This window comes from Gallinula chloropus (assembly GCF_964237585.1).
Source record: "Gallinula chloropus genome assembly, chromosome: 14".
Lineage (NCBI taxonomy): Eukaryota > Metazoa > Chordata > Aves > Gruiformes > Rallidae > Gallinula > Gallinula chloropus.
In genome coordinates, this window is record NC_140099.1 from 5,149,245 (window position 1) to 5,175,126 (window position 25,882).

A 25,882-nucleotide genomic window follows, 5' to 3' on the forward strand; every position below is an offset into this window, starting at 1 on the left:
CCTAGCACTGCACTGCTGGGATGCCCACTCAGTTGCAGCCCTTTTCGGCAAACCATGGCGAGAGGGCGCCAGTTTATTAAACTGAAGCTGAAGATGACTGCAGCAGCATGGCATGACCTGCTGTGGGCAGATTGCTGTGGGAGGACTTTGAGAAGCCAAGAAACCCTCCACCTCGCCTCGGCCTCTGGCAGCTCACAGTCCCTTTTTACTGATGCTGAACTGTGTATGCTGAGATCACTTCTTGCTGCACTTCTGAAGGCTTTACGTACAGGGGATTTAAACCTTCTGCCTCCAAAGCAGTAGAAAACTATCCAGTATCAGCATCAGACTTTCTAGAAAGCTCATGATAGCGGTATTGCATGGTTTTATTTTTAACCGCAGTGCTCACTGCTTCAGGTTTACATCCTGACAGCAAGTTTCTTTTCCCTTTTTAACCTTATCAGCGTGCACAAATCTCCCAAAGCCCTTTGGTGAGGGGCACGGCCCCCACAGCGGGGCTGCCAGCCCTTCCGCACCCCCTGCGTGCTGCTGCCACCCCGGTTTGCAGTGGTTTGACAGCTGTCATGCGAGCGAAGAACCTGCCCCCGTGGCTGGTGCAGCCAGATGGCTGCAGGGACACGTCACAACCACAGTCAGTGCGGAAGGCAAAATGAGCTGAAGGGGGTTTTTACCCTGAGTGGAGGTGGGCCAAGCACAGCCCGGCCATCAGCATCCCCTCCTGGGCAGCAGTGCCAGCACCGCTCTTCCCCAGCCACCCGAACGACTGAAGGTGGAAGAGGTAAAACCCAGACATCCCAGGTGGATGCTGGGAGGGGACAGGTTACCTTTTAAGAACAACTTGTGCAAGTACCAGGCATCACAGTTTTGCTCTTCCAGCACTGGTAACAAAGGAGAAGTCCAGCCCAACACTCTCCTTGCACAAGCAGCTACCAAATCTCCAGCCAGCACCACAGTTTCTCAGTAAAATAACTAGACCCCACAGTTCCAGGTGGGTTGGGGGGGAAATACCTTTTAATCCCCAGCCATTACTCACCCTGAACACTTCAGGAACCATGGTCCTGGTTAGACCCAGCCTGTTTGGCATCAGAGCACTAAAAACGTTTCAGAATCCCTGTCTCAACACTGCTTAGCACGGCTGGTGGTTGAGCCAGCTGACCTAGAGGCAGCACATTCCAGCCAGCACCCAGCTACCTGTGAAAGTGAGCAGCACTGCAGCACTTACTGGCATTTCAGAGGTTAACTTGAGCTGGCAGAGGAGTCTGCTCACACTACAGGTCCCTTGGCAGGGATCTGAGCTTCAGTCTACCCAGGTTTTCATAAGCAATGACCTGCAGAGCCCACGGACATGGCACTGAAAGTGCCTGTGGTTGTCAGCTCTGCACACTTGACACTGGGACCCCTTGGCAGCACAGGGAGAAGCTCTTGGGGGTCCCCTGAAGACTTCCAGGCTTCAAGTACCACCATCCCAGGGCTTTCTTTGCCTAAGCCGATGTGCATCTATCAATCAAATCTGGAAGGAATCACCAGAACCATTATGCTGCACACTGTGAGAGAGTCTTTTCATGTTTTCATAAAAAAACAACCCAGAAGGGGTGACTATCTGCCAAGCACAGGTGCTTTTCAAGCATCGGCACCTTTATGCACCAGCATAAAGGTTAAGCACTCAGTAATTCAAGTCTCTTCGACATACAGTAATAAAAGTTCTCCTGATGTATCCAGGAGCAGCTGCTGCCCTTGCTGAGCAAATGTAACTGTCTTCTGAAATGACTTTCTATTCATAACTCTTAGAGGGAATGATGTTTTCAAGTTAACGTAACTTGGAGCTGATGATTTGTGTCTCTTAAGCTTTTTCTACTACTTTAATTATAACAGCACTTTAACACTTGCAGTAGCAAACTGCTGAAAACGCATTTCTTGCGTTCCAAACGATGCAAAAAAAGCCTTTTGCAGACATTTGATGTCACAGATGTGCAGTACCACACAGTACCCTAAAAAGGGGTATGGCAATAAAAAAAAAATTTAAATTACTTAATAGTCATAACTTTTCAAAGATGTACAGGCACCACTGCCTGCTGTGCCCCCTGCTCCCCCCAGCACTCCACCGGTGCCCAGTTATCCTTGCGGTGACATCAAGGGCTATGTGACTTTCAGTGCCAGTTCAGGCAGGTTAGGATCTAGTCCAAGTTCCACAGGGCTCACCTACTGACTGAGGAGTCTGACTATTCGCTTTTAGTTCTTCTCTACAGCTGTACCCAACCCAGCAGACACCCCTCTGTGTTCTTCAGTTCAACGTAGGAACCCGAGTGAAGCAAGCAGCGCCCGGGGAAGCTATCCCACTGGGTCGAGTGTCACACACGAATAGGGAATGACTATTACATGCCATTTTCTAGTTTTATTTATTAACTGTCATGTGGAAATAGAGGTCAGAGGAAGCTGGAGGGCGTTCTCCTCAGATACAAGCCCTGTGCGCGGGAGGTGATGTAGCTGATGCTATTGGGCAGGGAGAGACCCAGAAGGCTCTCTTCTAGGAAATGCCCCTGCGGAGAGGCAGCGTCTGCAGGCCTGCATGTCAGCAGGGCTTTGTGTGTGTGTGTGTGTGTTTGTTTGCTTGCTGGTTTTGCAGCAAGGCTTTTTAAGCAGAGTTAAAATGCCTTCACACCAGCGCAGCGTTAATGGGCAGGCACAGCGAGGAGCGCTGGGCCTGGCAGCAGAGCACACACCAAACCGCAGCGTGCATTTTGTAACATCATCCGGGCAGGCTCAGAGCCTGTTTGTTTTTCCCCCTTTGTCTTAAAACACAATTTGGCAGCCCTCAGTGGCCAATCCGTCCCCTGGAGTGTGCAGCTCCCTGCCCAGGAGAAGCAGCAGCCGCCCTTACAAAGACCTCAGATGGTCTTTTAATTCGGCAGAGATTTAATTGCAGCTCTTGCTCCAGGACAGTTTCAAAGAAGACAGCTTAAGGGTCCCCACTACAAAGAGCTTTGGAGCGGGCGTTTTGACAGTAAACTGTTCTCACCATTGTTCAGGCTCCCCCTTTCCAAAGGCAATGACTCAACTCCATCAGGACTGGCAGGGAGCCTCCAGCTTCTCAAAAACTGGGTAATGAGATTACCGGAGCAGCTCACACGCTTCTGCTGTTCATGGCAAAAGAAACCTCTGTGCTGTGAGAACTTCATGTGCCTCTTTGGGGCCCTGTGATTAAGGGCATCTCTTGAGGGATGGGTTGGAGACCATCAGGGAGGAAGCCTGGGGTATCTCAGGTGAAAAACTACTGAGGGATGAAGCACAAATCCAAGAGGAGCACATACAGTTTTGAACCTTTCTTGGATTATTGTTCTTCAGGTACAGAGTAATGACAAATGAAAGGCAGAAAGACTGTGATTTACCATTTTATGGTGACTCCACAAGCAGAAGTAACACATACCTGCTCTTCACAAATCTACAGACTGCAATATTTAAGGACGTGCTTGCTCCAAGCTCTTTATAGAATCAGAAATCATTGTCACGGAGAACAATGTGTGGGGTATTTAATCCTGTGAAGACTCAGGTGAGGAGAAGCCTCGTCTCTGAGAGGACACTTCTTTACAGCTTTCACTCTTCCTTGCAGAGATGCTCCAGTAACAGAATGTGGTCCTAGAAGGGCATCAAAGTTTGTCCCTGCTCAGGCAATAGTGGTTGATGAGGGAGGAGTAGGAATGAGGAAAAAAGCATGCAAACCCCTGGAGTCTGAAAGTAAACTCACAGACCATACTGAGGAGGGCTCCAGGGCTTGTCAAAGCAAGGGTTGCTGCCCCTACACCAACGCCACCAAGTTCCCTCAAGACCAGCCTTATGTATTTATGCAGAGATTTATTAACTGTAGTTATACAACACAGATTTCAGGATTCATCTCCTTGAGATATTTATTTTAATTAAAAACAAACTGTTTGGGGAACAGAAAACATATTTCCCTCTACATTTCCCTCCATCTAGTTTCAGAAGATCAATTCTACAGGATACAGACAGTCCCAGGCACCGTGCAGTGCCTTACACAATGTTTACACCTCACGCCCAGCAATGCAATCTGAACTCTAGTAAAGCAGAGCAGGATTAAGTTTACATTTAGGAACTGTAACTGAATTACATGGAGGCTTCCAAGAAGGATTTAGATGGGTATTAGCTTGAGTTTGAAAATTAGAGAAGTAAAAAAGCAAGTAAGCAAATCAAAGGACACAGTTCTTGACAATTATCTCAGAGGCAAAGGGGACGGTGCTTGAAGCAAATCAGCTCCAGAGAGCAGCTGCTCACTGGATGGAAAATGCCAAAATATCCAGTTTCAGCACCTAAAGGCTACGCAGGGGGAGAACTACTCTACCAGGATGGTATCAATGCTCTCTTGGATGAGATCCGACTCCAGTATGCATTCATCTAAGTCGACTTGGGATATACTGGAGCTTTTCCCCACGCTCTCACTGTCACAGTAGGGCCGGAACCTGGGGGTTGCAGGGCTCTCCAGCCGCTGGCAGCGGCTGTATTTGTGCTGCTTCCCCCTGTGTGTGTACATGTGTTCGAGCAACTGGCTCTTCCGGAAAAACGTGCGGCCACAGACAGTGCAACTGATTTTTCTCTTTCTTGAGAAAGAGAAGTTACAGTTCAACTCCACGGGCTCATGGTCCTTGGAGATGAGGGAGAGCTGGCCAATCTGTAGAGGCTCCAGGTCACTGCAGCTCGGATGCTCCAGCTGATGCTCGTCATCCTTGAAGAGGAAGGCCCCAAGCCGATGGTCATCTCCTCCAGCTTCCCTGTCCTCAGCCAGAGGCTGCACCTCCCCAAGGTCGCTGCTCTCCAGGATGGAGGCCGGGACACCGAACGGCAGCGAGCCCGAGACGTGGGTATGCAAGTGCTGCCGCAGTGCCCCCCGGGAGTCGAAACGCTCCCCACAGTAGTGACACAAGTGCACCTTCAGGCTGGCCTTAGCAAAGATGGGGCTTGCTACCTCTGGAGAAGGAGGGGTGCAGCTCCGGGACACCACAGGCTCCGAGTCACACCTCTCCTGCTTTATGGAGACTGAGAGCTTCGGGCGCTCTTCTGCTGGTTTGGTCAGAGCAGCGGGCTGAGCAGAGGGGCGAGCGACCTGCTGGTCCAGGGAACTGTCGTCCAGGCCGATGGCCAGAGAGAGCTGCAGCTGTGGGTGATCGCCCTGTGCAGCAGACCTGTTGCCAGCTTTGGGCACACTCTCCTTGGCTCCCAGGCGCTCCTTCACCGGCTTGTGTGCCGTTGAGATCTGGATGCCGTACAAGTTTGAAGACTGGACCGGCTCTGGGGAGAACACTTGGTTCATCTCGATCGCAATATGGGAGAGGTGGTCTGCGTGGAGAAAGCGGATGCCCTCCTCCAGTCGGCTCTGGCTGACAGTCTGCTTCGGCCCCTTCCCGGTGTACATGACGTGCAACAAGTAACTAAAGATGTCAGGCTGGATGTCTGCAGGCTGAATCTTTATGCATTCGCTAAAACAAGACAGATTAATAAGTACATACAGGGCCTCCACATTACAGTCCTGATCCATTACCTGCCCGTTCGTTTGCTCTGTGCTCGCTGTTGCAGCGTGTGTGCTGCTGCCCACCTCCCAGTTTGCAATGAGCAGCGCTCCCCACCACGACCAGCCACAGTGACTGAGCCCCATTCGCACAGCAAAGTGCCTTGGTGTGTATTTATTGCTGTGATTATAAAGAAGTAGCGTGTGCAACTGCAGCCAGGGACGGTGAGAGTCCCTGGTCACCCGGTCCCCCCATCACTCCCACGCACAGCCAACTGCCACCACACAGGATGGCAGCGATGCCATGCAAGCTACACGGCCCCTGTGTGTGACACTCCAGTAAAACACACAGATATTGTGTAAGTGACACTACTGTGTGATTTTTGTGCTGAAGTGTCACTGAACAGCATCTATCGGAAAGGAAGCAAACGGATCTTCTCACTTCCAGCCAAAGGGCTGCACGGCCGATGGCAAATGATTCTCCTGCAAAGGTGCTGGGGCCACGACCCTCAAAAAAGCAAGGAGAACAGAGAAGGGTTTAATTGATTACAAGCAGCAAGCTCGGAGGCGAGATTAGAGCTTGGCACCGCCATTGTAATACCTGCAGAACCACTCCTGACCTGGCCCGGTGAAGCATCTGAACAGCAGCTTGAAATAAATTGATGATGTCAGTCTTGGCCCTTATCTGCAAGAGTCTAAAGCGCAGAACTGCGATAAGCCTACGGCTTCTTGATTGCTACAAGTCCCTGGGTCCTGCAAGTCCCACCCAGGAAGCTTGCCTACAAGCTAGTGCAAAGTAATGGTTATGCTGTGCATGGGCAGGAGGCACCTGGAAATCCCTAAACTGCAAATCTGTGAGGTTCTCAGTGCAGGACGACTGGGGATGTTTATTTTCCCTGGTCATGCAAATGTCTCATCTTCAAAATGTGGGGTCTGATGTTGGCATATGCTGACTAAGAGGGCGGTTTTAAAGGACAGCACATTCTGGACTGGGAATGTTTAGAGAGCAGAGGCGTGCGCTGGGTTAGGAAAATAATCTCAGGCCACCTAACATCCCCATTTACGCTCTTTCAGACTACAATACCTAAAGGAAGGCAAAAAAGCAGAAAAGTTGCACAAGGCGGTTAAAAGGTAGAAGAGGCAGCATGTCCTTACCTCGTCTGATGAATAAATATCATCTTAAAATAGTTTGAAAAAGCAGCGAGCACCGCTCTGTGGGCTTTGAAGTAAACATCTCCAATGGCAACTGTGCAGTCACACAGAAAGCCAAACTCCCGCTGCATGTTCAGCTGCTGGAGGAGGAGGATGCTGTGGCCGGTCGTATCCATGGTGTGCCTGAGAGCAAGAGAACGAGGTGTTCATCTCGGGGGGGGGGGGGGGGGGGGAAGATCACAGAGCTCCCCAAGGCTTAAATGTGGGTTTCTCACCACTGAAACGAGACGGGGGTGGCACAGAGCTCGGCCTTTCTCCCCCCACCCTCCCGCACCCCCATCTAATAATCTCCCGTACCGGTACCGCCCCCGGTGCCCAAACCCACGTTCAAGGAGCTCAAACCCTATCCGGGACGTTCCTAGGGGCCAGCTAGGGGTTACAGACTGTTCCCCCCCCCCCCCCCCAAATTAACCAGGCTCCGTGCTCCCACCGCCACTAACTTTAAACCTCGCCGGCGCTTTCGCTCTGCCCTCGGACCGGGCTTGTCACCGCACCGCTAACTGCGCTCGCCGGGCCCGGGGCCGCCGGAGCGGAGGAGCGGCGGGGCCGGCGGCTCGGAGCCAGGCGGCTGCCGCGCACAGAGGGAGCCCTGTGCCGCCCAACAAAGCCCCTATTGTGCCGGGCTGAGCAGCCCTTACCCCGCGCTGCGCCGCCCCGCCTCGCCAGCGGCCCCTTTGCAAATAAACGCTGATATTTGCTATTGTTTCAGTTGAAAATTATTGCGCGGAGGGAGGGGGGGAGAAGGGGGGGGGGGGAGGAGCGGCGTCCCTCGGGAGCGTAACCATGCGCCCTCCCCGTCTGCCCGCCCCCCCCACCACCATCCTCCCGCGCCCGCGCAGCCGCTTACCCGCGCGGAAGCGCCGCGCTCAGCCCGGCTCGGCACCGCCCGCCCCCGCTGCCAGCCCGGCGGATGGGGTGGGCGCTGCGCCCCCCCCCGCGCTTCCTGCCGCCGTTGGGGCGGGCTGGGCTGAGCCGAGCCGGCCGCACCGCCCCGCTCCGCCGGGGAGAAGCGAGCGCGGCCCCTTGCGCGGTGGCTGCGCGCGGCACGGCGTCCGCACGGGCGCGGCGCTGCGCGGCTGCTGCCAGCGCTTTCCCGCGGGACCGTGGTCTCCCCCGTGAAGGGCTTTATTTTGGGGGGGTGGGGGAGGGGGGGAAGTGTGCTGCTTGGGGCAACCGAAGCGCCACCGGAGACCTCACCCTGCGTGGGGAGGTTTGGCTTCTTACGTCACCCTGTGACAGAGTGAGCCCCGGCTGAGCCCCGGCGCTCAGGGCCTGAGTGGGGTTTTGCTGGTTTAACAGAGCCCCCCTCTCTCCCCCCCACCCCCCCAAAACAGGCGCCTCCCCAGCCGTCCCGCCGCTGAACATGGACGTGAAGATAGAATCTTGCTCTTTCACCCACGTCTGCGGCCGGAGTGCTTGCTTTAACCGCGGGTGGATCCTGTGGGAGAGCTGTTCCTCTCTCAGGCCTCCTCCAAGCTCTTCATTAATTTTTAAACCGGGATAAGGGGGGTGTGTGTGGGGGGGGTATTTTGGGTGAGAGCAGCTGCTCTGCGTGCGGGTGCAGCAGGGCCTGGCAGAGGGAGCAGTGCCACCCCTGCCCTCAGCTCTGGCTCTCCTCCTCCTAGGGCACCGTCCTGAGCTGCAGCCTGCACTTTGGGGCTCGGTGCAATGTTTGGGGTGTCCTTCCCGTGGCTTTTATCAGATGGATTTCTGAACCTGCTCAGACTTCCAGCCCCTGCAGCCTCCCGCTGCCACCTGGTGAATTTGGTCTCTGTAGGTTGTTTTTTTTGGCTGGAAAAGTCAGGGAAAATAGCCACTTGTGTGCTTTCACCCTGTTTTTTGGTGCAATTTTATACCGTGCCCACCTCCTTGGTGGCACCTCTCCTGGCTCAGGGCCTCCACAGAACTTCAGTGCTTTGAGTCATAGTTGGTTTTCTCTCACCCTCTCCTAATTCATAGTTCATTTTACTATTGCATTCCTGTAATTGGGATTATTTTTTTTTTATTGGGCTGTTGCCAAATCTTTAGGGCGAATAATGCTGCTGGTTCCCCCCCTCAATCCATCAGTTTATGGGGCTGTTTCCAGTGGCACCTCAGGGCACCCTGAGCTCAGGTGGAAGATGGAACCCGGCTGGGTGAAGGTACAGAGTGGGCTCAGAAGTATTTTTCTCTGTGCAGTATTTGCTGCTTATCCCACTTACCCCAGCTTTGTTTTTCCTACAATTGATTTATTTCTGCTGTTTTAAATTAAAAGCTCATTGGGCTCAGGGACCACCTTTCCCTTCTGCATTCGTGCAGCAGCAGGATTGGGACTCAATGGCGCTATAATCCCACTGCTCCCCTAAATATCAGTCGTCGCTTTTCTTCCCCAAAAAGGTTGGCAGTAGGTGGCTCAAGGTTTTGTTTGTACTCCATTCTGGGTTATTTATCATATTTATTAACCCGTGTACAGAGTGAGTCGCTATTTGCAGATGGCATGTTATTTATTTAAATGATTAATTATTTACATGTTATTTAGGTTGACTCTGGTCCAAAGAGGACTTTGAAGAGCTTCGGAGAAACTGGTGCCAAGAGGATGGAAGGGACGATGAGAAATGGCGTTTGGTGTTTCGCTGTAAAATGCATGATGATATCATATGCTTCAGGAGATCTGAACTGATACAGCCTACGCTGATGGGTGAAGTAAGAGACCAGGGCATAATCACAGCTATCTTGATGTGCACTTCTGCTTGCTCCTCCTCTGAAGCCAGAAAATAGTAATAATAAAAAAAAAATTAGGAAGAGAAGTGTGGCAGGAGGGTGCTGAGAGCATGGGGACACTGCCCTGTGCCCCATCTTACCGGAGGTGGCATGACGCACGTGGGAGGGAGGGCTGGGATGGAGCGAGAGGCTGCACATGGGCGCCTGTTGCTTACGCTGCCCTCAGATGCATAAGGAGCTGGGGAGAAAAAGACCCTTGAACCATGAGGGAAAAAAAAAAACCCAACCTTTTCAGCGTGATTTGAAAGCCACGACCGTGTCGCCTTACGGAGGCCATTTATTTAACTTCCTATTAAACAGGAAAACCTACAAAGAAGAAGTTGTACTGCGGGGAACGCTCCACCTTTCGCAGGGCTGGTGCCATACAGCCGCGGAGGTTTATTTCCCTCAGCACCATTACAGGCACCACAGCCCCAACCAAGGCTGCGGCACTGTGAGAGAGGAATGGGGGGATTTTTTTTTGGAGACCCATTTTGAAAGCTCCACCTTTTATTCCGTAGCGGTTAGAAAATCCCCCGTCATACCCAGGAGGAAGGGGTGATGTCTCATTTGGAAACCAGGATACTATTCATTGGGTTCGTCTCATTTGCTGTGACAGCAGTGGGATGCCCAGGAGAACCCCAGGGGTCATTGAGGCAGGGATCATGCTGATACATTTTAACATCGTGCCATTTTATTTTTTTTTTTTTTTTTTTTGTCACTGTTTTAATTTTACAATTTGTAACCAAATCTTATAACTTTGCCACAATTAAAATTTCCCCTTCGGCTTGCCCGGAGCTAACAGGCATCTTGGATAGTTGTGGCAAACATAGAAATGATGGTATCTAGAAACTGTCCAAATGAAGGAGCTGTGCAGATTAAACACTTCCGATGGCGAACGCATTCCGGCTGAATGACAAATGTCACTTTGGGGGTGGAAGAGTCAAGTGGCGAGACCGGGAGGAATGCCTGACCGGGCAGATGTTTTCTCTCAGCCCCGTGGCAGGTAGCTGAGGGGCTGCCACAGCTTCGGGAAATCCTGTTGGCTCACACGGGCCAGTTTAAGAGGAGCTGGATGTTGTTCGGCAGGAGGGGTCCGGAGAGTGATGGGAAGAGGGCCTGGGAAAGCTCCTAGAAAGTTAGGAAAATAAATAAATAAATATATAAATAAATAAACGAATAACGCTGTCCTGGGGATCTGCAATACAGCGTGGCAGGGGCTGCAGCCCCTGCGCTCCCTGCAGCATCGTCAGACTCCGGGAGGGAAGGCGGTGGCGTTCACGCGTGGAATCGGAGTGGAAGGAAAGGCGATACTCCCTCGTGCAACTTGCAGTTGTTTTTCGTGTAACTGGCAATTACACCGTCGCACGCAGGAGGCCGTCAGGCTGCGGGTGCAAAACTCAAACGCTGGCCATCCGTAAGGGGAACCGACACCCGCCCCCCCCACCTCTCCCGCGTTGCCATCAGCTTCGGCTGGTCTGACGGCAAAGCAGAAGGTGCCCCGTTCTGCGGGACGAGCCCCGGTGCGCGGGGAAGGGGCAGATTTCCATCCGCCTCTCGGCTTGGGCTCCGCGGGGACCGGGAGACGAGCGGGGGACGGGACAGCCGGGCAGCGAGGGTCCCGGGTGGGCGCACCACCGGCGGACGATGCTCCGTTCAGGTTCCCCTCTGCATGCCGGAGGGGGCTTCCCCTGGGGTGGGAGGTGTGAGGGGGGGGTCGATGCGGGAAGCGGAGGGGCCGGGCTTGCTGCACATGGGGAGGGGGCGCCGGCGGCGGCAGCCAGGGCAGCGCCGCGGCGGCCCCGCCGCCTCGTCGGCGGCATGGGAGGAGAGGGGAGCGCGGCAGGGAGCCGCCCGCCGGGCCCCGGCATTGGCGGCGGCGCAGCAGCGCTGGCAGCGGCGGGGCCGGGAGCCGCCGGCCGCCGAGGGGAGGGGTCCGGCTCCGTGCGGTCGCGGCGGAGCCGGCGCTGCGGCAGCAGCAGGCGCGGCGGGGCGGAAGTCCTTTGTTGCAGCCGCGGCGGCAGCAGCAGCAGCACCAGCGGCGGGAGCGGCGCGGGAAGGTCCCTCTCGGTGGCCGCCGCCTCTACCCGCGCCGCGGGTAAGCGGGGCCGTGCGCCCCTCCGTGCCGTCCCCGGGGGCCGCCGCCGGGCGCCGGGGAGCGGGGGGGGGGGGTGGGGGGGGAGGCGGGAGGCGGTACGCGGCGGGGCGGCCGCAGCTCCGCCGGCGGCGGGAGGTGGGAAGTGCCGAGCGGCGCCGGCCGCGGCATGGCCCGGCCCGGCGCGGCATGGCCCGCCATAGTGGCGCGGGGGGGAGCGGCGCTGCCAGGTAGGGGCTTTCCGGCCGTGGCCGGTCCCTGGCGAGCGGCCGCCGCGGTGACCTTGCGCCCGGCGGCCTGGCGGGGCGCGGCGCCGCCCGTGCTACGCGGGGGCCGAGCCGGCGGCGCCCCGGCGGCGGGTCCGGCGCGGCTCTGCCGGGGCGCTGCGCGGGGGCCGCGGCGGGCGCGCTCCACCTGCGGGGCGGGAAGGGAAGAGAAGAGAAGGGAAAGGGGGAGGCGGGCGCCGCAGCGGCGGCGGCGGGGCGCGGGCTGGCGGCGGGGCCCGGCGGAAGCGGGCGGGGGGGATGCTGCGCCGCTCGGCGGGGCGCCGGCGCTGGAAAACGAGAAGCGGCCTGCGGAGGTGCAGAGGCGGGAGGCGAGGCAGGGCACCGCGCTGCCCTATTTACTCTGGGGCGTGAAGTCACGTTAAACATCTCGAGTGCCGTTCCCCCCGCCTAGCCCCGTGCCCCCCGGCAGCGGCCAGCAGGTCCCAGCGCTGCCTCCTTTTATTTTACCGCTTTTCTTGGTTTTTTTTTTTTTTTTCCCCCCCTAAGAACCCCCAGACAACCAAACCCAAAACTTCGAGTGAGTTGCGGTAGTTTAGAGAAAAAACTAACAGGCTGCGGAGCCGCAGCCGGGAGGGAATGCTCCACCCTGCCAGGCAGGAGACTTGGGTTTCACTCGGGGCTGGCAGTGCACAGGATCGCCTTGGAGGCGGCTGGAAAGGAAGGGGAATAGTTTTGTCACGTAAAAACAAGCCCTGTGTTGCTCTGGGAGCAGTGTCGAAAGTCTCGTTCTTCAAAGGACTCCTCTTCCCTCCTCGGATAGAAAGGTAGTACAAAGAGCGGAGGAGAGGGGGCTGGAAATCCTGTGGGTTTGGGGCTGGCTCTGTTCCTCAGGATTTTTTTTGGGGGGGTGTTTTTTGTTACTTGGATTCTCGAGTTTGGCTTATTTGTCAGCTGGAAGATGAGTGACGGTTCCCCTTGACACGTAGGCATTGGTAAACGGATAGCGTGGGTCAGATGCTGTTTAATATTTGGGTATTTACTGCCAGATTATGTCATTCCCTCGCATTATTTCCCTCGCAGTAGAGTATCGCAAGTTACAGCACATACTGCAGAAGGATCCAGGGCTGCAACTGCGGTGTTCCTTAGGCATTTAATTACATTAAACAAACATTCCTTTAATTAAAGGTGTTTGTTTAACATTCCTCATTACAGCTCTTGGAAAAACCCACACAGCCAGCCCTGAGCAGGGGGGATGCGGGCTTCTCATTTGCACCCAACTACAACTTGTGCTTTCATGGCGAGCGGGGGAGAGGCGTTGAGACCATATGGCCGCGGGGAAAACCGGCCAAACGCGAACGGTTGCGGCGCTGGCAGAGATTTTCCTAGGCAGCAGCATAGCGAGTTGACAAGACCGTGAAGAGATTTTGGGATGGCTGGCCGGGAAACCTGAGGAGTAACAAGTCGTATTGCAGTCTGGTGCTGTTTGAGGTAGGGAGCCAGCGAGCACCGGAGGGGTTTGGATGGATGAGGGGTGGCTGCAGGATGATGAAGGTAATGAAGAAGACGTGGGCTGGTGCTGCGTGGGAAGCTCGGAGATGTGATAGAAGTCCCTTCTTCCTGGTAGCCGGAAAGTTTTGTGTGGAATAAGATCCCAGACTTGCCCTCTGCTTGCACGAAATTCCTTCATGCCATGTTGTTACTGGCACGGGAGTTTGCAGCAGTTATGTTGAGAGTGCTCCTATCAGTCAGTGACTTGGCTTTTTAGATGCTTTCTTACCTCAATGTGTGAGGTCAGTCACTTCTTTCTCAGATTGCCATTGTTGGTGACAGTGGAGAGCCCTGAAAGTCGGGGATAGACAAAACCTCAGGAGTTAGTGATCTGCTCTCTGGAAACAACGTAGCTGCTCAGAACTGAGATAATAATGAAAGTTGCCTGATAAAAATCCAGGAGTCCTTTCTCTTAGTTGTTACAGCTGGACCTCTCAGTAGAGGCCTTCCGGACCTCACACACTCGAAGCGTGAGAAGCCCGGTGTGCGTTTCTCAGTTTGCCCAGTGGTTCCCCAGTGGTTTGCTGTCTTGCCTCTGCTTGGGCACGGCAGTTGCTGTCACCCAAAGAGTTCTGCTGCAGACACAGCCTGTGGGCACAGCAGCTGACATCATTTGCATGAAGACCATTTATATCCTAAGAAGTGTCTGGTAATTTTTTCTCTCTGCGTGGTGTGCCATTGCAAAACTTTCTAGAATTAGCTAGCTGTTGCCTTCCCCTCATATTAAACCTGCTTCATTGGCTGGAGACCTCAGCAGCTTTATGTTAGCTTGGGTTTTTTATGTACTGCAAATGAAATGTGAAGCATTTAAGACAAGAAAGAGTCTACAAAATCTCTGACCTGTGTGTCACAAGATCCCGTGATTTGTTCGTGTGCATCTAGCAAGTTACTACATCAAAGTATGACTTGTATTTACCTAAGGATGCTTTTCTGGAAGACACGTGCATCTTCATTTGAGGGTCTGGAGGTATGGCTAAACCACCAGGGTGCCTCTTGAAGTTGAAACTTAGGGTAGCTGGGAGAGCCTAGATGAAAAGGGTAATCTTTCTGCTAGAAGGCATAAATGGGGTGTCATAGGTTTCTTTCCCCACTAATTGTTTCTTTTAAACATATCATTATCATGTTGCCTGGCAACTTTTTACAACTGTAAAGGCATGAGATAAAAGATAACTGACTTTCTAGAGTAATCCTTTGTGGCTAGCAAGTTACTTTAAAAGACTGCATAAGCTCTCTCTGGTACTTCTGCTCTGCAGTTCTGATCTGAAGTTGTTTGAAGTTGAGATGGGGCTTTAGTGCAATTCCATTTACTTAATTTATTCACTCAGGTTTTTCTGACACCTTATTCCTTGTCTTTCTCGGAGGGCTTTTAGGTGGGAGCGCTCGATTAGTGTGGTAACTAGTTCTGAGCTGCTGGGAGTTGTAACTTGCTGAATTTTGAAGGCTGTTGCTCATGATGCCTGGTCAGTGTGGAGCTGCCTTCTGAGGAGGGATCGAGTGGCTCCCGCAGCTTGTGGTTGGGAGCTTTGGAGCATCCTGCTTTTCCCTGGTTGGCATCTAGCCCACATGTCAACTGAAACTTGTTTCTGTAAGTTAACCGCAGGTCTGTTTAAAATGAGTTGATCGAGCCATCAGGATGTGTCTGAAGATGGGTATCTGCATCATTGGAAACAGCTTCACAACTAGCACGCCTGAAGGCAGCTGGTTGGAAGGACTATGGGAGGAGGATGAATTACACCTTCAGTCCTCCCGAATAATGGAGCTTAATTAGATTTTCCCTGGCTGTATGTGGAATTCCCACAATTGTTTTAATTTATGATCAAGGCTGCGCTTGCAGTGCGAACTGCACCCTACCCATTCCTGCTGTTGAAGTGGACGGTGGTCAGCTGGACCCAAGTTCTTCACTGTTTTGGCAACTGCGTGTAAACTGAGGCATCTTCTTGGACTCTGTAGTACCAGAGTCACCAATCTTGGTGGCTTCCTCTTGAGTATGCCTAGCTAAAGGTTGTAGCCTGCTGACAGCCCCTAGCAGAACACCTGAACTTCTGGGGCATCAGGTGGAGAATTAAGACATGTCGCGTGGGATTTTCTCCTGAGCATCTAGACGCTGTCATTTGGGAATCCACATTCTTTGGTGGATCTGACCCACTGAGGCAAAGTAACTCTTTAGGGAGGACAGCTCTTGGGAACCTGTGCTGGGGGGGATACACTGTCAGACTGTGATGGGAATTTGCTGCCCACGCGCTTGTTTCTTTGGGTAACGGGGTGTTGTTTTCTTGAGGTTTTCCAGTCTCGTTTTCTATTAGCACCAAACTCGCCACTCATTTATTATACTTCTGTCCAGCCTGCTCTCTTGGTTTCCAAAGAAAAGCAGCCAGTAACTAAGCATGTAAGCACTCTGTTTTTGCCTGCTCAGCAGTGGAAATGCTGGGCTTTGAAAACCACCTACTAATTTTAGGAGCCAGAAGGCTCCTAAACTCTGAACCTTGTGGTATGCCTTTTTTAAAGACAGAGAAGTTAGCAAAAGAGCTTTACCAGTTCTTTGCTTGAGGATTTTTTTTTTTACTACTTCAGTTATAAAATGTCCCAGAAAATTTTAAATGTGAGGAAATGACAAAAGCCTAGAGCTCCCGTAGGTGACCTCTCCTTTCTTCCTAGCAGACCTAAAAAGCCCAAATTTGGTTTGTGTAATTGTGCAGCTTACCTTGTTCGTGGTAACACCAGAATAGTAATACTGAGTGGTGACTCAAAGGAGAAGGAAAAAAATCTGGTGGCAGACAAATAGCTCTAATCAAAGCGTGTCAGTGTAAAAACACTTATTAGGAAAATAAAATGCATATGGAAAATTGGAGTTTGCAAATCAGAATGAAATTACCTGACTCAAGTTCTTCAGTTTTCCTTTCCATATCTGTTGCATTTCTAGCATGTGATTTCAGACCCCCTCTGCATCATTCAGTATTGCTCACAGCGTGGCCTGTTGCTGTGTTTGCTGCACAAATCCATCTCTGCTGAAGATGAGAGTTACTTGTGTTCCTCTCAGACTTCCCTGTGATGCTTGTGAACACGGTATTTGGGCTCATGGCTGGCATTTCTCTTCTTTTTGAAATAGAAAACAGTCAGAGAGGATCAGAAATAGTTAAACATTTTGGATTGACAGGCTTGCCTGCACAGAGCTTTAATCTTCCAAGATACTCTGACTGATTAATATAGAGGATAGCTCCCATTGGCCTCAGTGCTGCTGATGGTCATTCCCTGTGTGAAGAAATTGGACATTGAAAAAAATGCATGTCAGACAACCAAAAAACCCACCTAAGTTTGAAATGACTTGTCCTGTTACTGGCAGCGATGGGATGCTGTTCTCCAAGGCAGTGTTGGTTGTTGTGGGATTCTCCTTTGTGTGTCCCCCAGTCTTACTCACCTAATGCCCTCCAAATGCTGTGATGAATGAGCAGGGATCTTGTGATGTCACTGCTCTGACCCATCCCTGGACAGATCTGGAGGATGTGTTGAGTAAGGAGGGGGAGCCTTTGGTAAGAGGAGGGCTGGAAGACTTTACTAGAGCATATGCAGAAATGGCAGTTGAGTTAATCCAGCATTAACGGTGGCATTTCTCATCTATACACTAAACTTTGAAACCTTGGGTTTTCTGTAGAAAGGACCTGTTTTCATTCTAATGCCTGCTTGGTTTCCAAAGCAAACTTCAAAAATAGTTTGCAGCATTGAACCACCCACACAGGTGATAAAGACAGACCGCTGACATTTTAGCAATTAAAGTAACAAAATAATGGTAAATGATTGTTTTCTGGGCGCTTCTTTTGTATGGGAAAGAGCTTGTCAGCAAGCCTGTGAACGGGGTGGCAGGATTGGGAATTTGGGGTTCAGTTCCAGCTCTGAAGGGGTGAATGCTGTAATTGTTTTCCACCCATGCCTCAGAAAAGCACATCTGTTTTTTTACCCCTTCTGCACTAGCCTCTGCAACTTGGCTTCTTCCCAGCCCCTTGGCTAAGCACCTTGCCTCTGCCATTTAGACCCTTGTTGCACCCATTTGTAATTCCCACTGCTGCTTCCTAATCCCTGTCCCCTCCTCACTTCACTCCCACGCTGCCTTTCCCTGCCCTTCATTTTCCCAGAGGTTTTCCCTTGTATGCTCCTTACAGTTCCCAGTCTCCCTGCGTTTTCACAAAGTTCCCTCCTGGGTCTGGCTCTTCTAAGCCAGAACCCAGTGTCTTCTCCCTCTGGCTGCCAGGTGAGATGCTAAAGCCCAGCAGTGAGTCATGGAGCAGTCTTGGTGAGCCCTGCTGCCTGTTCATGACTTTGTGGAGGTGGCACATAGACTCAGACTGGTTTGGGTGGGAAGGGACCTTTAAAGGTCATCTAGTCCAACCACCTGCCATGGGCTGGGACATCTTCAACTAGATCATGTTGCTCAGAGCCCTGTCCAACCTGACCTTGGACGTTTCCAGGGATGGGGCACCTACCACCTATCTGGGCAACCTGTTCCAGTGTATCACTAATCTCTTGGTAAAAAAATGTCTTCCTTATAGCCAACCTGAATTTCCCCTCTTGTAGTGTAAAACCATGGCAGAGCTCTGCCTGAAAGGGGAGTAACACCCCTGGTGGGATGGCGCAGGCAGGCCAGAGGAGCTGCAGGAGACTGATATATTCTCAGAGAGGCAGCAATCTGAGATTTTAGTAACTCACAGAAGGCTTAAGTGTGAACAAACTGCTAATTTTTATCTTCCTCTTCCCTTCAAGCTTACAGCTTGGCCAAATCCAGGCAGATTTTTATATTGTCACAACATATCCAAGTCTTCCTCCAAGATTTTTGAAGATAAACTTTTTAATTTTTAACAGAAAAAGTAATAATCTGCATATATGAAAGCTTTTTGTAGTCTCATTTTTGGAACCATTCTGGCAGAAATTTTCTGTGGAGGAGAAAAAAAAAAAGAAGACTAATGAGCCCAAGGCAGACAATTCAGAAGGAAAGTTTTGCCTTTGCTGGTTGAAATGTGTCAAAGTTTTAAATAGCCCAACACGGGCTCTCGTAGTGGGAAGTGTTGGCAGCTGTAAAGACAGAGTTACATTCAGCAGGTTAACGCAGCACCCAGAGGGAGGATGCCAGTACTTTCATTAACATAAATAACTTTGAGCACTCTCTGTTTTAATACCTACGTGTAGTAGTACTATGATGGAGGCCGGGTATCTGAGCACCTTGCCGTCCTGGTTAAGTGACCTCCTGCTCGGGCAGGTTTTTCCCAGAGAAGGGGTGGGAGGCAGGCATTGCTGGAGGGTCGCTGCTGTGTATTGTTGCAGTGGAAGCTCTGCAAGAGTTTCAAAGGGGGAAATACACATCACCTTTTTTTTTTTGAAGAAGGAGGAACCGTAGAAACAGCAAGTTTGTGTGCTGTCATTCCCATGGCTGCCAGGTTGCTCCCACCATGTGGAAATGTCCTGGTCTGCGGGTATGTGCAGATAGTTTGTGACCTCCTTTTTTTGGTACAGGCTTGCTGCTTGTTACAGGTCTTCTGCTGCACTCCATACAATGAAATACTTTTAGTCTACCAAAAATATTAAATGAAAAAGGTAAAACTTGCCGCTTGCTGAGGCTGAGTTTAAAACCAGCTGTCCTCAGCCTCTTCTCTTGACAGCAGCTCACACCAAGGGGCCAGTGGTGCTTTCGACTGCATCTTCTCGCTTTCTTGTTGGCTTTCACTCTTAAAACCTGGGAGTTGAAGTCAATTCTTTGTCATTATGCAGCTGCTGTTCTTACTGCTCGATGCTGTATATTGCATTATATTTAAGTATCTAATGAAATCCAAAACATGTTAGCACTTGGAGGAATATGAAGTGCCTTTTTATTACTTGATGTTGAGAGCGTTGCTGTTTTTCACAGAAACATCTGATCTCACCCACTGACTTAGACAACAATCAATCTTCTGTGGAAAAGTCATCAAGTTGTTTCAGGGACTCTTCTATGTTCAAAGCCACCCTTTTGTGAGTTAGTAAGAAAGCCATTAAATTAATTTCATTCAATGAGTCGTATTTCTGCAGCAGATGTCACTGGGCCAAAACTGTTCAAAGCATTATTATGGCTGGGTGCTCACCTTGGGTTCTGGATTTGGAGGATTGGGCTGAGAGTAGTGGAGTAGCTGCCGTTCTGATGCTCATCATCAGTGTAGGTCAACCCAAATCTCAAGGTTCTTACTGCTAGACAAGGTCTTGTACTGCTGTATGGAATACTGCTGAGTGCAGTGAGCACGTTCCCATCTTGAGAGCTTGAATGCGTTTCTTCCATGGCAGCCCTTCGTGGAATGAAGAAGAATGGTGATGTAAGGCTGGGTTTACTACTTAACAAGCCAGGCAACGCCTACAACTTGCGAATTCAGCACTAATTGTGGAATTTTAACTTCTCCACCCGTTTCCTGGCTTCTAGGAGATGTAAGCTGTCAGGGGAATAAGAAATAGCATTTTTCTTTGTGCTCTGTTTAAATTTTGGACAGTTGAAAGAGTGGTTGCAGATCAATCCATGTATTACATTGAGTTGTAAAATGCAGTCCAATATGTATGTTGTTTGCTAGCCTATATTTTATTTGCACAAATCTCTTTCTTGCATTGTTTGCAATGACTTTTCTAAATGTTAAGAATACTGCTTTAGGTTTTTCATTTTACTTAGGGTGTTCTTTATGCCTTATTTTGGTTTCTCACCCCCTCCCAGTGCAGTTAGTACGGATTATGTGCCTTCCAAAGTGAGCAGTGACTAGCTGCTGAATCTGGCTGTACTTGGTTAAGTTTATCTTCTGAAAAATCAAGCGCACGCCTCCTGTGTGCAGTACATTTTTCTGGATATTTTTGTGAACCACATAGTGGTTTATATTTTCTGCCTCCTTTCTCTTGAGAAGAATTAGTCCTTTCACTTAGAGCAGCTTTCAGCACTCACAGCCCTTTCCCTTTAGTTTTTTCCAGGCTTCGTTTCCCTGTGTCTCCACTTCTGGCTTGCTGGCTTTCGCAGTTCTCCACTGCTGAATTTTTCTTTGTCTGGTCTCCCATCTACATGTTCTGGTTATATTGCAGCGCGCTGAACGAGTGAGTGGTTTTGAGAGCAGTTGGGGGCACGGCGTGCACCACTTCCTGCCTCTCTGCAGTCCGTGCGGCTGTCACGCAGCGAGCCTGGTCACCATCTGCAAGGGGCTTGTACAAGGGATGTGCCAGCACACCGGCCTGTCCTGTGCTTCTGAGAAGCCACTTGAGTTTGCAGTCCCTGGCTTGCAGGACGCCGTGTGGACACAGCTGAGGCTGTCCCTGGGCTGCCCTGAAGAGTGAGAAGTGCCTGGATGTAGCTTGCGTGGATGCTCTGCTGATGATTCTTAGTTTCCTGTAATGGAGAGGGGAAGACCAGTTTGTGCCTGGCCTGGTTGCCAGTATGTGTTGCATCATCTTTGTGTTGGACTGAGAGGTGAAAGAGGCAAGTTGGGACTGAAGAGTGGTTTCTTGCAGTCGTCTTAGGCTGTATAGGTGTTGTCCTGGGGCCGTGTTACAGAAGTCTGCCCTGTGAAGTTTGTCAAGTTCTGCATTCAGAGTTCATATCTGAAAATCTCAGCTGTAGGACGTTGAGATATAGTTACTAATTTATATTCTAGCAGCATCGCTCTGATTGGCATGTGTGGTGGTTATGCTTATTAGTTTACTAGTCTTGTAAGTCTAGTGGCGAGAACATGGAATTATGGATGTTTTCATTGGCATCAGTATCTGTAGTAGTTACCAGCAAGGATCTCCAGATGGGAAGCAGTGCCACGATCAGTGTGAGAATGGGCAGATCTAGAGAAGAAAAAGATGGCAGTTCCTCCCCGCGTTTAAGTACGTTTTGCTTTTTGTGCTTGCGATTTAACAGATGTCTTCTTCTTTACGCAGGGCTGTAATTGAAGTACAAGATGGCAAGAACCAGCCACAGCAACTATGTCCTTCAGCAGCTAAACAACCAAAGAGAGTGGGGCTTTCTGTGCGACTGCTGTATCGCTATCGATGATATTTATTTTCAAGCGCATAAAGCAGTTCTTGCTGCGTGCAGCTCCTATTTTAGGATGTTTTTTATGAACCATCAACACACTACAGCCCAGCTGAATCTAAGCAACATGAAGATTAGCGCTGAATGCTTCGATCTCATCCTACAGTTCATGTATTTAGGAAAAATTATGACAGCCCCTGCCAATTTTGAGCAGTTTAAAGTGGCCATGAACTATTTACAGCTATATAACGTGCCTGAATGCCTAGAAGATATACAGGATACAGACTCATCTAGTTTAAAATGTTCATCTTCTGCTTCTAGCACCCAGAATAGCAAAATGATATTTGGCGTGAGAATGTACGAAGACACGCTTGCTAGAAATGGCAACGAAGCAAACAGGTGGGGCATGGAGCCGCCAAGTTCAACCGTGAATACGTCCCATAACAAAGAGCCCGATGAAGAAGCTTTGCAGCTGAGCAGCTTCCCCGAACAATTGTTTGATGTCTGCAAAAAAAGCACCACGTCCAAATTCTCTCACACGAAAGAGCGCGTGTCCCACTCGCGCCGCTTCGGAAGAAGCTTCACCTGCGACAGCTGCGGGTTTAGTTTTAGCTGTGAAAAGCTGCTGGATGAGCACGTGTTAACGTGCACCAACAGGCATTCTTACCAAAGTGCCAGGTACTACAGCACGGAAAAATTAGACTTTAATGAAAAGGACTCCACTTCCAAAATAATCTCCACGCAAGCAGAAAAATACAAGGGGGACTCAAGCCAAGCTGCGGATGAGTCTTCGTCCCCCGTGTCAAACATCACAAGCAGAAAGAGCAGCACGGTTGCCTCCGAGACATCGGGTGAAGAAGGGAGCAGAGCCTCTGAGAGGAAGAGGATTATCATCAAGATGGAACCAGAGGACAATCCTGCAGATGACCTGAAGGATTTTAATATTATTAAGGTGACGGATAAAGACTGCAATGAGTCTTCTGACAATGACGACCTAGATGATGAACAGGAAGAGCCGCTTTACAGATACTATGTTGAGGAAGAGATCAGAGAGAAGAGAAATGCTCGGAAGACTTTAAAACCCCATTTATCCATGGATGAGGATGAAAGAAAATGTTTGAAAAGTCCGCGGCACCTCAGCAGGAAGGCTCCTTCGGTGCAGGAAGATGTGGAGAATGCTCCCTGTGAACTTTGTGGGCTAACAATCACCGAGGAAGATTTGTCCTCTCACTATTTGTCCAAACACATAGAAAATATATGTGCTTGTGGCAAGTGTGGTCAAATACTGGTCAAAGGCAAGCAGTTACAGGACCATGCGCAGACCTGTGGAGAGCCCCAGGATCTGACCATGAACGGTATCAGAAATTCTGAGGAGAAAATGGACTTAGAAGAAAACCCCGAGGAGCAGTCAGAAATAAGGGACATGATGTTTGCAGAGATGCTAGAGGACTTCAGGGACAGTCATTTCCAAATGAACAGCCTTCAAAAAAAACAGTTATACAAGCATTCTGCCTGTCCTTTCCGATGCCCTAATTGCGGCCAGCGTTTTGAAACCGAAAACCTAGTGGTTGAACATATGTCAAACTGCCTGGAGCAAGATCTGTTCAAGAACTCCATGATGGAAGAGAACGAGAGGGATCACAGACGTAAGCATTTCTGCAATCTTTGTGGGAAAGGATTTTATCAGCGTTGCCACTTGCGGGAACACTATACCGTTCATACCAAGGAAAAACAGTTTGTTTGTCAGACATGTGGGAAGCAGTTCTTAAGAGAGCGCCAGTTGCGGCTCCACAATGATATGCACAAAGGCATGGCCAGGTATGTCTGTTCCATTTGTGATCAAGGAAACTTCCGAAAACATGACCATGTACGGCATATGATATCTCACTTATCAGCTGGAGAGACTATATGCCAGGTCTGCTTTCAGATATTCCCAAATAATGAGCAACTGGAGCAGCACATGGATGTTCATCTGTATACATGTGGAGTATGTGGAGCAAAATTTAATTTGAGGAAAGATATGAGATCTCACTATAATGCCAAGCATTTGAAAAGAACATAAGCCTAAACATACTGTTAAAGCATTAAGTTGGCAGCAGAGAGAACACCAAAGCAAGGCATACAGTATAGTAGACAAAAATTTAAAAAAAAAGAAAAAAAAATTGAAAATAAGTCTCTTTTTTTTTATTATTTTTTTTAAGACCCTCCTAACCATAGGTGTCTATTTAGGCTCATTAAGTATATAGCTCTGAAAAGCATCATGTGTTTAATTATTACATTTTCACTGTTTCCTAATACCAGTTTCTGTTCTTAATTTTATTGTTTTACTAAGTAGATATTCAAATCATTATTTTTAAACTGTAGATTAAAAGCACAATGTTACCCCTTCACTGACTGCTATTAAACAGTTCTCGGATCCACGTCCGTAAGATGAGTGCTTTAATATTTCCACGTGTTGTTTCTTCATGTGAAAATTTTAGATCACAGCGATTAACATGCAAGAGCATAATTGTTCAGAATCCCCAAATTAATTTTCAAAATGAAAAAAACCCAACAAAACCCAAACAAAAAAAACCCAGAACTCCCCCCAAAAAACCTAAACAATGCCAAGAAATAATCCTTTGCTCTCTGACTCTGCTGCAAGGGCAGAGCTGGCTGTCCCGGTCCTCTGCTTCTTGGCTTTGTCGGAACGTGCATCCCAGGGGTGAGAGGATGTAGGCCCAGTTAAACCTTGCAGACTTGGACTGGTGTGCACAAAGAGAAAGGGAGTTGATGACTGTCGGGATAACCGAGGAGTTCCCAGCAGAGTGGTCATTTCCCAGACTTGAAGCCCTAGCAGAACTGTACAACTGGCATTGGCCTTTTTGTTTTCTGGCTGTGCCTGCGTGGGTATATGTAATCTGCTTATCCTAATGTACGAGGGAAGCGTGGCTCTGGTGGGTGCCTAGGAATGCGGAATGATGCTGCGTGTTGAAGACTGCATTTCTCAGCCTAGCTGTAAATGGTGCCTTGCTGCTTGCCTTGGAAAGTTAAAAGTGGGATGGGTGTGAAGATAGTCCCATTGCTTGGGTGGGGAGGGGATGGGGAGTGTGGCTCACGGGAACCTTAGGGTTTTTGTTTCTTGTTTTCATGATGCTTTCTGAATGTTCTGTTTTTCAACAAGTATATAACAAGAAAAGACTGCACAGTTTGCTTAATAAATGTAAAGACATTTTATGCCTTTTTAGATTCCTTTCTGATTCTAGTATAGCCCTAATCTGTGTAGCTTGTCTCTTAATTTAATTGAATTGAAAAATCCTGCTAAGTACCAGCTGACATCAATTCAGTGAGGCAGTTCGGCCTTTGAGGGAGCAACTGGCTTTGACTCCTAGGCACCAGCTGTCTAAATGTTTGTTAAGTGTGGGATTTTTAATTGGGGGTGGGGTGGAGGATCCTAATATGTAATGGTGGAGAAAACTATTAAAAAAGAAACCTTAGCAGTCCTTTATCCTAGCTGATCTCGCTTTATCAAAGAGGGTGGTGATGCAGAGCCATGGAGGGAGGAATGCCATTTAGATCAAGCCATTAAGGTGGTTGGACTACACGATCGTTGTAAGCCCCTTCTGTATTAAATATTTTGCCACCTTGTGTGCCCATGGTGGGTTTAGAACAGGAGCCAGGAGCTGAGGGTCTAGTCCAGGGCCTGCATGTGCCTGTTGCTGTCAGAGTTGAGTGTTGATCTTTTGTTGTTTCTTGTGGATTAGGAGAGGGGTATTGAGCTTTAATGTTAAAAGAGTATTCTGAGGCATTAATACAGTTCAGAATCTCCCCTATAACTAATTAATTCAGTATGAGTTGCCTTGTGTTAGAATTTTTCATGCTTGGTAGGTGTCTGCTTCTGCAGTGATGGAGGACTCTGCCACCAGGCCTCAGTGCTGAGCTGGGTCTGGCTCCCCAGGAACTGGCTACTTCGCGTGCAGTTTGGGCCTTCAGCCTTTCCCCTAACTGCTCGGTCCTGTGCCTTCTTGTATGATGCTGAAGCCAACCAAGTCCCAAATAACACTGGGGCGAAAAAAACCCACAGCTATGAATGCACTCCAGCATTTCAGTTAGTTGAGAGCTTCCCCTTTCTTTGGATTTATTCCACTCTCCTCATCCCAACCCAGGCTGAAGCTCAGTGCGTAGGAGTTCAGCAGGATGTGTCACACTTTTAGCACTGGAATCAGTGCTGAGGTGACTATTAAGACTTGAAAAAACAAAATAGTTAGCTATAAGGGTCAATGAAGTAGTCAAGTGCTATAGTGGGAGAGTTGGGGATTAGTACACTGCTTACAGCAGTTTTCTGCCACCAAGGCTATCTCTTGCAGTATCAGCTATGGCTGGACTGGGAAGTGAGGGAAAACTGGAGTGTGCTGGGGGAGCAGGGAGACAGAGTGGGAGAGGGATGGGTGAAGCCTGGGAAGACAGGGTTAAAGGTGTGCAGTGGGAAGCAAAGCCCAAAGGTGCAGCTGGAGGAGAGGATGAAATGTCCTGTAGACACCCGGAGTGGGAATGACTCAGCTGGGCTG

The 25,882-nt window shown here is 50.1% G+C and overlaps 2 protein-coding genes across 2 annotated transcripts; one reads left to right on the forward strand and one right to left on the reverse strand.

Moving 5' to 3' along the window:
• Positions 1-3,848: 3,848 nt before the first annotated feature.
• Positions 3,849-6,843, reverse strand: ZBTB25 (zinc finger and BTB domain containing 25; the record flags this gene model as incomplete). Its single annotated transcript, XM_084270426.1, has 2 exons — positions 3,849-5,486; positions 6,671-6,843. The coding sequence occupies 2 exons, from the start codon at positions 6,841-6,843 to the stop codon at positions 4,346-4,348; spliced, it is 1,314 nt and encodes a 437-aa protein (XP_084126552.1). The 3' UTR covers positions 3,849-4,345.
• A 4,888-nt stretch (positions 6,844-11,731) lies between these two features.
• ZBTB1 (zinc finger and BTB domain containing 1) lies at positions 11,732-23,755 on the forward strand. Its single transcript, XM_084270544.1, has 2 exons — positions 11,732-11,791; positions 21,242-23,755. The coding sequence occupies exon 2, from the start codon at positions 21,262-21,264 to the stop codon at positions 23,395-23,397; it is 2,136 nt and encodes a 711-aa protein (XP_084126670.1). The 5' UTR covers positions 11,732-11,791; positions 21,242-21,261; the 3' UTR covers positions 23,398-23,755.
• The last annotated feature ends 2,127 nt before the right edge of the window (positions 23,756-25,882 follow it).

What these genes read in the sequence shown, in the direction of transcription:
- ZBTB1 (XM_084270544.1), top strand. Translation starts at nt 21,262, where the DNA reads ATGGCAAGAACCAGCCACAGCAACTATGTCCTTCAGCAGCTAAACAAC.